Source organism: Rhinoderma darwinii, chromosome 6 (assembly GCF_050947455.1).
Source record: "Rhinoderma darwinii isolate aRhiDar2 chromosome 6, aRhiDar2.hap1, whole genome shotgun sequence".
Classification (NCBI taxonomy): domain Eukaryota; kingdom Metazoa; phylum Chordata; class Amphibia; order Anura; family Rhinodermatidae; genus Rhinoderma; species Rhinoderma darwinii.
Genome location: NC_134692.1, coordinates 20,361,876 through 20,375,378, shown reverse-complemented (window position 1 = coordinate 20,375,378; position 13,503 = coordinate 20,361,876). Strand labels below are relative to the sequence as shown.

The following is a 13,503-nucleotide window of genomic DNA, read 5'->3' as shown; positions in this document are numbered from 1 at the left end:
ACACTTGATAAATGTGTGAACAGGAAACAAAACAAAAAACCAGGTCTAGTCTGACTTCTGCTGGACATGGCAGCTGCACCCCTAAGAATATAGGAATTTGTACCACTCAATGGGCGACGTATCAACCTAATCACGGCAGTTTTCTGAGATAAAATATTAAATGAAAATAGCATTTGTAAGACACACACTTCTGCTGACACTTTGACAGTTCCTATTCGTGTGGTTAGTAAAGTCGCAATCTGCGCAGTTTTGAAGAGCGGGTACAGCCTTTTATTCACTTGTATGTTGGGAAATACAGCACACTCTACCAGTTTTGTAAATCCCAGCATTAGTAAATGTGCCCCATTGTGAGCAAGACGCTGGTTACACCAAACAATTTTAGTGCAACTCACGCCGATGAACCATTGCTCGCAATTCTGGACCTAAAGGGCTTTTCACAACTTGGACATTAAAGGGTTATCCCAAAGGATATGCCATAAATGTCTAACAGTTGGGGGTCCGAGCTCCGCGGCATCCAGGTGGAGTATGAATGGAGAGGGTGGCTATGAACAGTACTCTCCATTAATTCCTATGGGAGTTATGGAAAAAGCTGAGGCCCCATGCACACAGCCGTGCCCGCAATCACGGGCCGCGATTGCGGGCACAGCCGGCCGCCGACATTCTCAGCCGGTGCTCCCATACAAAGTATGGGAGCACGGCTCGTAAAAAGCAAAAGATAGGACACGTCCTATCTTTAACGGTACACTTCTACGGCCCGGACACCTTCCCGTAAATAAACGAGAAGGTGTATGTGAACAATAGAAGTGAATGGGTCCGGAGTTGCGGTCCGTAATTTCAGACGATTTTTACAGTAGTGTCCATGGGGCTTGAGCAAGCAGGCCACCTTTCTATCCATTCAGGTTAACTGATGTGCAGGTCCCAGAGCTATCAGACATTTATGGATTATCCAATTGATATGCCATAAATGCCTAATAGGTGTGGGTTCCAGAGAAGGGGCTGCGACCTATAAGGAGGACAAGGGTTCCCTACTCTGTAAAGGGAGATCATTGTATCTATGTGGAGGTCAGACGGAGAGGTGATCGCACCTGCTTGGCTTTTTGCGTAACTTCAATAAACGTCAGTGAAGAGGTGACTCTTCGTCGTGTGACCGACCCCACTGTTCTATATGTAATCGCTGTACTACGGCTCCTGCTCGTACAGAGTACAGTGGGGCCGGTCATCAAAGAAGGCTGTGAAACTAGACTTCCAGTCCCGCGATAATCTCAGAATCAGCGCGATGGTGGACCGGAATGTATATTAGCGAGTGTACTTACATACTGCAGCGACTACACTGATAATTTTTGGCCCCCACATAACCCCATTAACAGTGGCATCCATCACCCATAGATTATTATGGGATACGTTTAACAGCTACAGCATGAGCTCATGACGTATCCGTTAAACGGTTCCCATAATAGTCTCTTGGTGACAGATGCCATACGTAGCAAGCACCCATAGGCTATTATGGCAAACGTATAATGTATACGTCATGAAAAGCTACAAAAAAAGCTCATGACGTATAAGTTAAACAGATGCCTGTTGCATACGTCACCCATAGGCTTTCGTGTAAAAACACCACGTGTACTGTGTGGTATACGCTTTTTACTGGATGCCTCTGGATAGAATAGCAGTCAAATTCTATCCAGCAAAAAACATTTAAAAAAAAAAAAAAAATACATAAAACCGACATATACAAGCCCAACCGCGGCCAAAAGTCCTCCAAGGTTGCAGCTCAATTAACCCGGTGTGATCTAGCATTGATATGGCAGTGCCACTTGCGAAAAATATTGTGTCCCTAAAACAAGATAGATTATGGTCCAGTTCACACATGTTGGATTGGACAGTGACTTCAACACGTATTGCACTCCGAAAACCAATGACAATCGGCATCCCATGCAGGTCAATGGGGTTTCCGCAACGCCGCGGAACATTTCATTGCAGATTTTTGGTCCACACCGCAGAAATAATTCCACCACAAAAAAAAAAAGTAGCATACGTTTTATTCCACAGGGAAAAGCAGAGCGTAAGCCCCGTTAAATTATAATACAGAAAAAACTTGCGGGCGATCCGCTGCAGAAACTCGCATCGGATTTAAATGGCAACGTGTGAACGGAGCCTTGCTACAACTGGCACTGCAATCAAGCAGCGCAGAGCGCGCTAAGGAATTGCAATTATAAAAACTTACATTTACAAGTTTTTACTATGGGTAGAAGAAGCTGCGTAACGAAAATGACATGAAAGTTGCATCAGGTGCGTTGATAATATAGAAGATAAAAAAAATTAAAACGATACATAAACTTATACAATATTAAGACTTAATCACTTCAGTTTCCATTAGCGCTGAGCTGCTGCAGCGCATCCTTAATCAAACCCCGATTGACAGGCGCACCAGCTGCAGCTCAGTTCTCTAGCTATTATCAAACCTGCCGGGCAGAGAGCTACGCACACTTCCTATTCACAGCGCAGGTTACGCTCACGCTGAGCATCTCGCACACTGTGACGTAAGCTCCGTACGCAACAACATGGCGGCTCCCGCCAACTACGCCTGTTGAGCCGTCCACCTCCCCTTCGTGACGTAAGTTAGGCAGTATAGAGCGCGCTCTACGCAGCCGGCCAGCGTAAATGCCTTTCCTGAATAGCAAATGTCTGACAAAAGGATTACCTACCGATTCCTCCTCCTTCTCCATCCCCGTGGGCATCTGCGGCACGGCCCGGTTAATGGACACGCAGTCATTGAGGTCGGGCATGTCCTCGCCCCGGTAGATGGGCAGCGGCTTGGCGGCATCCAGTGCCCGCGCTCGAAACGACAGTTTACTCATTGTCGCCTCAGCCGGGGGAAGAGGGGGGGCGAGGAATAAAAAAAAAAAATAATAAATAAATAAAAAAAACACTTAAAATTGTCGGTCAGAAGGACCCCCCCAAACCGCTCGATCTCACCCCCCGCCGACTCATGGGGCCCCCGAGACACGGTGAGGGGCGGAAAGAGGCGCTCGGGGCGGCAGTTCGTCGTGCCTAGATCCGGGTTTTGTTGGCTCGATCCGCTCCCTGCGCCATGGCAAACATGGCGGACATTACCAAGGCGGCGAGCGATCCCAGCAGCCCCCGCGGGCGGCGGCACAGGCGTGAGCGCGCACAGCGAGGGGGGAGGACGACCTCGGGAACGCGCATTGTAGAGCGAGGACCGGGAGCGCGCATACGAGTACTGGACGTTATAGAGGGGACCCCCCTCATATATAGGAATATACAAGTATACACGACTTGTTTTACTATAGGCTATTTATCTATATAGCTGCTCATAGGCCACATAATGTTTTCCGGCAATGTATTACACAGTAGAATAATTCTTACAGAAAAAAAGTATATATATTTATTTTTTATTTATACTCTATTTTATTTTTAATTTTCTTATTTAAAATTTGCATAAGAGAATACGGATTAACCCCTATATGCAGATTTATTTTTATTTTTTTTACAATTTGTTCCATTTTTGTTTTTTAATCGTTTTTGTTCTGTTTTGCTTTCTGGCTCGTCCGTTTTTCGGCCGTGTTCCATTTTTCCTAAATGATTAACACATTTTTTTGCTGTTTTTGTAATGTTGCAAAAGAGAAAAAGAAACAACAAATTCGCACATGGGAACGATGCAAAAACGGAACATGCGTTATTAAATTCGGCCTGTTGACTTCTATGGGCATAAAACGGTACCAATAAATATCCGTTGGAAGACGCTGCGTATTGAATCCAAATGACATGGGCATAAAAAAACGCGATTTAAAAATAAAAAAACAAAAATGTTAATAAAAGTATTTAAAATTTATGTGCAATTACCACTGATCCGTAATACACAAGTGTGAATGAGCATTGAAAAGTGTAGTCGGCTATGCCGTACCATAAGTTTCCGTTTGCATCACCATTGATTTCAATGGTGACGGATCCGGTGCAAATGGTTTTCGTTTCCCTCAGTTTAACGGTTCCGTTGTTTCGAATTAATGAATAGCGCAGTCGACTACGGTATTGATTCCGTCCAAACGACGGAACCCTTAACGTGAAATCAATGGTGATGCAAACGGAAACCTATGGTTTCCGTTTGTTTCAGTTTGGATTCCGCTCATGGGTTCCTCTGATGGAAAGCTCCGACGGAACCCATCAACGGAGCCCCGACACAGATGTGAACGAAGCCTTAAATCTGATCGATAATACCCCTGAAGACGCTACAATTGTAGTGAAACATGTCAGGGGGGCTACTTGTGCACCACCAGATAGTGACTGTCCAGTGCACTGCAGCCGCTGGCTAAGGCCCCACGCACACGGCCGTAACACGTTTCCGTATATTTACGGGAAGGTGTCCGGGCCATAGAAATGATCTGCAAAAAATAGGACGTACTATTTTTTGATTTTATGGACCGTGCTCCCACACTTTATAATGGGAGCACAGCCTGCGGGTGACTGTCCACGGCCGGTCGTGCCCATAATCATGGACCATGATTACAGCTACAGCCATGTGCAGGGGGCCTTAGACTTTTCTGGTCTAGTCTGGTCCCTACCTTGCAGCAACCCCTGCTGTCCTCAGATGCCGATCCTCGTAAGGAGTCTGTGAGGATGGACCAATGTATGCTATCTACACAGGAGAGACAACGCAGACGCACTTCGGGACTCTGTCTTTATGGAGGCCATCTTGTCCGTCTGTGTCCACAAAAGCCCCAAAGCCTAGGGTTGGTAGGAGAGACAACCTTGGGCAGAGAAGGACTACCGTCTAAATTGTCCATACCCATGACCATAGTGTCCGGTGGGAAAACGCATCAGGTCTCTGCGTGTTGCTGGGCCTGCCTTGGCTCCAACTACATGCCCCAGTCATGTACTGGAACTCTGGAGAGGTTCTCCAGTGGGGCCCCAAGTGTCACAGCCGATGCCTGGTGCAGATTAGTTCGGCTCAGCCTCCTCTGCCTCGGTCATTGGCAGGATTGCCTGTTCATTATGCTGCATTTTCGGACGTCTTCAGCAAAAGGGAGGCGGAAACACTGCCCCCACATAGAGCGTATGACTGTCCTATCGAGCTGATTTCTGGTGCATCCCTTCCCCGTGGTTGGGTATATCCTCTCTCCTTGCCAGAGACTCTGTCCATGTCCGCCTATATTAAAGAGTACTTGGAGAGGGGCTCCATACGGAAGTATTCCTCCCTGGCAGGAGCCGGGTTCTACTTCGTCAAAAAGAAGGATGGCTCCCTGCGTCCTTGTATTGACTACCGGGGTCTCAACCAAATCATGGTTAAAAATAAGTATCCGTTGCCACTGATCTCTGAGCTGTTCGATCGTATACGTGGTGCCAAGATTTTTTCCAAACTAGACTTGCATGGGGCTTACAACCTAATCCGGATTCGCCGGGGTGACGAATGGAAGACGGCATTTAACACCCGTGACGGACACTATGAATATCTAGTAATGCCCTTTGGCCTGTGTAATGCTCCTCAGTTTCTTCCTGGCACGAAGGTCTGGCTGTCCTCCAGGTATATTCGTTTGAAGGTGCCATCATACAAATTTGCTCCCAGGTTCCTTGGACCCTTAGAGATCCTGCAGCCGATCAACCCTGTCGCCTACAAGCTTCGGCTGCCTCCTACCCTCAAGTTCCCCAACTCTTTCTATGTCTCTCTCCTGAAACCAGTGCTTCTGAACCGCTTTACCAAGACTCCTAGCCCTACGGCTGCCTCCAGCAGTCCTTCAGACACCTTCGAGGTTAAGGAGATCTTGGACACCAAGAAAGTGAGAGGAAAAACTTTTTATTTGGTGGATTGGAGGGGATTTGGTCCTGAAGAGAGGTCCTGGGAGCCAGAGGAGAACCTCAATGCTCTCTCGCTCTGGCCCCAAGAAGAGGGGGGATACTGTAGCGCCCATGGCCGCTGGCCGTCTGGTTTACTTACCTCCCGACTCCCGCAGCCATGGATCTGTGAGCGCTGGTCCCCATCTCCTTCCTAGGAGAAGCGAGCGCTCACTTCCGCTCCGGTCCGCTGTGTCCCGTAGGGTGGGCGCGCACGCTCGTGCCCGCTCTTAAAGGGCCAGCATGCGCACATGAAAACAATCATCATCATCATCAACTAACATGATATCCTGGACTATAAGAAGGCCTCTGCCCTTCTGATCCTTGCCTGAACGTTGTTTGTCATATCCTAGTTTGTCTAAGCAAATGGTCTCCTAGTGTTTTCCAGTTCCAGTGTTCCCTGTTCCTGTATCCCGTGCTATCCTTGTCTAGTGCCGTGCTGTGCTGTAGTCATGCTGTATCTATGCCTGTCCTGCTGCTCCACGCCTGACTTCTTCCCGCTGCCTAGTCCCAACCGAGCCTGCCGCCTTGCTACTGTCCGAGCTGCCACAGGTACATTATACGAACTCCGGACTGTGACCTGCACCCTATTGGCCAGCTGCCACGAACCCAACGTGACACTATTATTTTTTCATACGCATAAGAGGTGTTGATTAACAATAACAGTTATTCCAAGATAGGTGTATCAGCACTCTTCCAATGTCTAGTCACGACCAGCTTTGCCGTTACCAAAATTTTGGAAGTCAAAATTCTAAATCTGGGAGGATCATCGTCGATATGTAAAAAAAAGTAACGCTAAATGGGGGATGTAGGAATCCAGAAGTAAAACAAAGATTCTAATAAAGTAAATACCCGTTTCCAGTAGCTATGTATAACAGGACAATCCCACAGTACATGTAGCACAGTGCCTTTCTGACCGCAGCCCCTCCAACAAACATCTGAAACATTCTGATACATTTGGTGCAGTCTGTCTGGGGTATAATACCATTGTAGATTAGTTTTAAGAGCCGCTTCCACATGAGAGCTACATTGTAAAGAACTGTGAATTAGTTGATAGGCTTTCCGCCATTGGGCCTCTTCAAAAGTCGTCTCTAGAGTCCTTTCCCAAGACCTAATATTGCGAGTTTTATAAAAGTCTGCGTTTACTTTTAAAATACTGTATATACCCTTCAGGATCTTGGCGGATTTATCAAGCCAACCAAAACGTTTTGTTGGTTCTACTTTTAATCCTAAATTCGGAGCCATTGTATATACAATGTGGGAAAATTAAGGTAATAAAGACCCTAAGGGCTCATTCAGACGAGCGTGTAACTCGTCCGTGTGACGGCCATTAAAACAACGGCCGTTACACGGACTCATGTATTTCAATAGGGCCGTTCACACGGCCGTTGTTTCAACGGAGCGTGTGAAGGGTCCGTGGAAAAATAGGAAATGTCCTATTTTCTTGCGTTATCACGTATCCCTCCATAGACTAGTCTATGAGTGATACGTGATAATGTGTTTCGCGCAGGTGCACCTCGGACGTGAAAAGTTTTTCTTGACAGACCAAATGCCAGCGTTCCTGTATTGTTTCTCACTTATTTATGCTGTACATTAAGGGCTCATCCACACGCTGCAGAATTGCCGCGTTTTTTCTGACGGGAAAAACGCAGCAGAATACGGTAGCAGCATAGTGGATGAGATTCAGCAAATCTCATCCACATGCTGCGTAAATATTCAGAGCAGAAATTCACCTGCAGTGCGTATTTTTCGGACCACAGCATGTAAATTCCTGCTTCGGAAAGTGGCCAGAATTGCTGCGTTTTTCAGAGGAGATGTCACCATCTCCCGGCATTGTGAAAAGTGCAGCAATTTACACACCATTTTTTGCCGTAAAAATCACAGGAAATGGGCGCGTTTTTGCCGCAGCGGACTGTCTGAATTTTTCAACTAAATTGCTGCAGAAATTTTCTGCAGCAATTCCGTTGTGTGTGGACAATTCCCTAAATGGTGATACCAGTTTAACATTATTGGTAACTTCCTTTTTCAGATCTTGTGGTTGAAAGAATGAGGGTTTATCTAGAGTGTGCGCTTTTTCTAAGGCTCTCGTTACCACATCCATTGGATATTTCTTCTCTAGGATTTGTGTAGTCAGCAAACTAGCCTCCAACCCAAATTTCAGTGTGCAGTTACTTTTAAGGGTCAATGTACACGATGCATGAAAAATCCACAGCATAATACAGTACCAGCATAGTCAATGATATTCCAGGAAATCCCATGTACACGCTGCAGTATTTGTTTGGGACGGAAATTGACCTGCAGTGCATTTTTTTTTTAGACGTCAGCAGCATGTCAATTTATCTTGCATTACCGCTTGCGAATTGTATCTTCCTAATTATGTGGAAAATCGCACCAAAACCCACTGCATGAAAATACGCCGAAAAACGTAGCAAAACGTAAAAAACGCACTAAAAGCGCATTGAAAAACGCACAATACCTGTGAATTTCCTGCGTATTGCTTAGGTTTTGGTGCCTATTTTCCACAGCAAAATACGCAACGTGTGCATATAGCCTAAGTCTTCTAATTTGGCTGAAGTGTACATTTAACCAATGTAGAATTAATCTAGAATCAAGAATTAATCCATTACTTGGTTTACAAAATAAATTACAAAGTAGTCTAGAGTCATTAGTTGTAAGCAGTAAGTGTAGAAATGCTACAGAATGCTCTCTAATGTGTGGAGTGAATTGTAGGTTAAACAAATTAACATGAATTGTTCCAATTAAATTTTTGATTTTTCCCAATAAAAATAATAAAATCTGTGTAGTGTTGCCATAGCCACTAGTCCATTCCTCAGTTTCGGAAGGATGCTAACCTATTTCCAATAGGCCATAAATAAATTGATGCAGTTGGGGGTGATTCTGGCGCCCATTGCGGTGCCTGACCTCTGTTGAAGAAACTGTGCTCCATAATCAAAATAATTATGTGAGAAAATAGACTGAATACCCTCCAAAATAAAGTCTATCTGCTCTATTTTCACGTCTTCACATTGTTCAAGCATCGAACAAACTGCTTGTATCCCTTGGTTATGGTTAATAATGGTATTCAAGAAACTAATATCTAAAGTTCCTAAAATCTAATTTGGTTGCTACTCTAAGTTTTCAATTATTTGAATGATCTGAGTTGTGTCCTTCAGATAAGTGGGTTTGTTCTTTACTTAGGGTTGTAAAAATGTATATACTGTGATAGATTTAATGTAAATTAATTGATTTCGGAGACTATGGGTCTACCTTGAGTGTTAGTTGGGTCTTTATGTACCTTAGGGAAACAATAGAAGATCGGTTACTGTATTTGTGTACCTAAAATAAACTCCTTTATGAAGCTCTTTCTGACACATTTCAACCAATTGCACAAAAAATTATATATAGAATCCTTGCTCAATTTTTCCTATGTAGATGCGTCTGCTAAGTGACGTTTACACCCATTGTACTTGGTAGTGCCCAACACCAGGATTTCCCCTTCAATGTCGGCCGGGTAAATGGTGATTCCACGATCATGTTGTGGTACTTCTCTTTGGGTGTTAGACTGTTTGAGACATGTTGCAACGGTTTCAATTCACGTGGATGTTTCTACAGATTTTTTTTAAAAGCGTCAATTTCACCACTGCTGTCTTGGATATTTTTCCGATTTTACTTTCAAGTCTGTGAGTCTGTAACTAGAAATATTTGTAGATCTTGGTTCTATACGATTTTTCATGTAGTATTTCCTTAGACATCATTTTCTTACATATTTTTGTACTCCCAGGTATGTGTTACATTTGTTTTAGTTTTTCTTATTTTGTGGTTGGACTTAGAGCTTTCTCTATTTCTTTTACGTATTCTCTTTTTTTGGCAGTGTAGTTCCCTCTGTATATTTATCCCATTACGGGGTTCTGTCTGTACTTCTGCTGTGATCACTTGTGGTGATAGATTGGTCCCTATTGTGGATTGTGACATTCTTTGTTTTGAGGTTGTCTTCTGTAGATTCGCCACCTTTGGGTTCATGTCTATAAGCAGGTCTATTGATATATACTCTTGTTTGTACACTGTATAAATATATATTTTATACATAACTCGGCTTCCTTTTGTGGAATCTAGAGTACCGTTTTTTTTGTATTTGCTTCAATATTATATATCGAAATGAACATAATTTAATGGCACACACAATTTAACATTTTCTTTCAGGACCACTGTGAATAAATAAAGGTTAAATTATGAAAATGAACATAAAAACAAAAGGCACGGCGCCACATAGTGCAGATCAATTAGGTTTGGGTGAAATGTCAGTAGTAAATTATGCTCACCCAGGTAGTGCTTGGATAAGGTAATCAGAAAATCCACAAATGCTGCTGCCAGGATCCAAACCGGTAAACCATACGGTCACCGCTTGTTAGGATGTAGAAGGGTAATTTGAAAAGGGAGGATCCTGCAAGGCGCTGCTGCGTGGCTGCTTGTGAAATATTGGCCAAATATTTCACAAGCAGCCACGCAGCAGCGCCTTGCAGGATCCTCCCTTTTCCAATTACCCTTCTACAAATTATGAAAATTTAATTTTAGTTTTGTTTTACAATTGAAGCCTATGGGCGACATATGCCACTGTATGCCTATACAGTGACATAAGTTAGAGCCTTTCGTCAGAGGTATACGTCAGGAAGCGCTCCTGACGTATACCTCTGACAGAAGGATCAAAGTCATTGGGGGAATATAATTAAAGATTTACAATAGTTTTCTTGAGTAAAAAAAGTTGCAAACTTTGGCACATGCCATAGTTGCACTTAAATTTGCAACTTTTTAATTCTCTCGCCACTTTCCTGTGGATAGGTCATCAGTATGAAAACTGCCCCCCGCCCGGACAACCCCTTTACGTTTGGAAAAAAAGATGTCTAAATCTGGCCATGCACATGAGATAAAAGTCATCCGAAATGACTGATCTTTGCCATTTCGGACGACCATCGTTTGGAAAATTATGCAAATGTTGTGATGGCCGACTGCAGACGATCTGCCAAAAATGTGATCGGCTAGGTTGGAAAATTTTAACTGTGGTCAGTTGAAACTATATGTGCATGACATGATTAGTTAAATTAGGCCGATCATTCGCTACTTTGCGCAAGCCCCAGGGATACAGTTTATTAAAAACTGACTCCCTGATTGGCCAGTATAGTCTGTATTGTTTGTACGATCCCACAGACGGTGCTGATCATTATCTTATATGTATGGAGGGGATGATCTTCACATGTATAAATATGTGTTGTCAATACAACGAACTAGAACATGATTTATTCTTTCCAAGGACTTTCCAAAGGACCAGAAGACATTCATTATGTATGGAGGAAAGGCAATTCAGACATCAATATAGGAAAGGGTTCTTTACAGTTAGAGTAGTCAAACCATGGAATGCCCTACCCCAAGAGATAGTAATGACAGATACAATAACAGCATTCAAAAAAGGGCTAGATGCTTATCTAATGGCAAATGGCATTGAGGGTTATAACTTATCTAGCAATGAATAATGTATAATTGATCGAGAAAGGTAGAACTTGATGGACCTGCGTCTTTTATTGTCTTCTACCGCAGCAGCAAGTTTAGATATTAACACGCTTTAATACAGAAGTGCAGAATATAAGTCCTTGATCGTTGGTTCACTGGTCATACTGGAGAGTTAAGTTCTGAGCCGGCTCGACTTGTGTGTTACCGTGATCGTGACATCTGATCTAGCCACTGGGCTATACAAGCCTCATAGTAGATATGGGTACATGGCAGCACTTTGACTCGCTCCCCAATCTCAAAGTCAGTCCTGCAAATTACACATGACTGTGACTCCTCCTCAGATGTTAAGATCCTCGAAGGGAGGGCTTCAACTTGCAATGTCCTCCTGCTTGGCTCCACCTGCCTTCCCTACAGAAATACCTCCTGCGCCGCTGGAGTTTTTGGCTTGTGTTATTTGTGGCGACTCTAATGGACCCATTTGCTGCAGCCCAATGCCAGCTCCGAACGTATATGGGAATTGCATTGGATCCAGTATGTTCTCGACGCTCTACATACAAGATGGTTGGGCTCACACATGCCTATGTAGGCTAAAGGACTCCATATGACCTCCGTCCTCTCCTCGACTTGGTGTTAATGTTTTACCCAATTTCTTTCTTTTTCCCAACTTAATGTGAAAGTTTCATCTCAGCAATGGCTATTCTTAGGTCCACAACACATAGACCAGGGTTGGATTGGCTTTGGAAAAAAGCAGCCATGGTTTTCTAATCCTTTACAAAGCCTTTAAAAATCTACTGTTTTGTCTCCATGGTAACAGACTACAATCAAACCCAGTGGATTAACAAGAAGCAGGGGACAGTTGGAAGGGGAAATGACTGTAGGACCGGACTATACAGGGTTTTGTTTGTTGTCCTTAACCATAGAGCCACATAGGTTTGCAAAGGAGCTGTGTACACAATACAGCAGGAGGCTTTGAATCAAGACTATTCACAAATCTGCTTCATTTTTTTAATTTTAGATCTTAGATTTAAAGCAAAAAGAAAATGATCTATGAAAAATATCTTTGCTAATTTTTATTGTCCATTACGTGCGCTGAATCTTTAAGGGTACTCTAGCTCTACAACATGGTAACTGTACGTGTTATTATGCATAGTATTTTCCCAGTTAAAGAGGCTCTGTCACCAGATTTTGCAACCCCTATCTGCTATTGCAGCAGATAGGCGCTGCAATGTAGATTACAGTAACGTTTTTATTTTTAAAAAACGAGCATTTTTGGCCAAGTTATGACCATTTTTGTAGTTATGCAAATGAGGCTTGCAAAAGTCCAAGTGGGTGTGTTTAAAAGTAAAAGTCCAAGTGGGTGTGTATTATGTGCGTACATCGGGGCGTTTTTAATACTTTCACTAGCTGGGCGCTCTGAAGAGAAGTAACATCCTCTTCTCTTCAGAACGCCCAGCTTCTGACAGTGCAGATCTGTGACGTCACTCACAGGTCCTGCATCGTGACGGCCACATCGGCACCAGAGGCTACAGTTGATTCTGCAGCAGCATCAGCGTTTGCAGGTAAGATCGACTTACCTGCAAACGCTGATGCTGCTGCAGAATCAACTGTAGCCTCTGGTGCCGATGTGGCCGTCACGATGCAGGACCTGTGAGTGACGTCACAGATCTGCACTGTCAGAAGCTGGGCGTTCTGAAGAGAAGTGGATGTTACTTCTCTTCAGAGCGCCCAGCTAGTGAAAGTATTAAAAACGCCCCGATGTACACACATAATACACACCCACTTGGACTTTTACTTTTAAACACACCCACTTGGACTTTTGCAAGCCTCATTTGCATAACTACAAAAATGGTCATAACTTGGCCAAAAATGCTCGTTTTTAAAAAATAAAAACGTTACTGTAATCTACATTGCAGCGCCTATCTGCTGCAATAGCAGATAGGGGTTGCAAAATCTGGTGACAGAGCCTCTTTAACGTATAACCTGCTATGTTACCCAAAGATACAAAGTATAAGAAAAAAAATGGGCAATCTTCAACAGGAATAAACAAATACATCAGTGAAATGTGAGAAATGTTAAAGAAAACCTAATGAGCCAATAAAGAGGCTTTACTTAAAGGGGCAGTGTTCAAATAAAGTACCATGGAGAAGAATGCTG

At 43.7% G+C, this 13,503-nt stretch overlaps 1 protein-coding gene and 1 long non-coding RNA gene across 4 annotated transcripts in view; one reads left to right on the top strand and one right to left on the bottom strand.

Annotated features, from left to right (window-relative positions):
• EPC2 (enhancer of polycomb 2) overlaps positions 1 to 3,163 on the bottom strand; it is a 58,154-nt gene extending 54,991 nt beyond the window's left edge. For 2 of the 3 annotated variants that reach the window (XM_075829258.1, XM_075829259.1), the window contains exon 1: positions 2,706 to 3,163. In XM_075829258.1, the coding sequence (XP_075685373.1) occupies positions 2,706 to 2,858 (153 nt within the window). In that variant the 5' untranslated portion in view covers positions 2,859 to 3,163. The remainder of the gene's footprint in view (positions 1 to 2,705) is intronic. The other variant, XM_075829260.1, reaches the window with a different exon arrangement.
• LOC142655300 (uncharacterized) overlaps positions 2,543 to 13,503 on the top strand; it is a 55,488-nt gene continuing 44,527 nt past the window's right edge. Inside the window, exon 1 of the long non-coding RNA XR_012849470.1 lies at positions 2,543 to 2,614. This is a non-coding gene — a long non-coding RNA (uncharacterized LOC142655300). The remainder of the gene's footprint in view (positions 2,615 to 13,503) is intronic.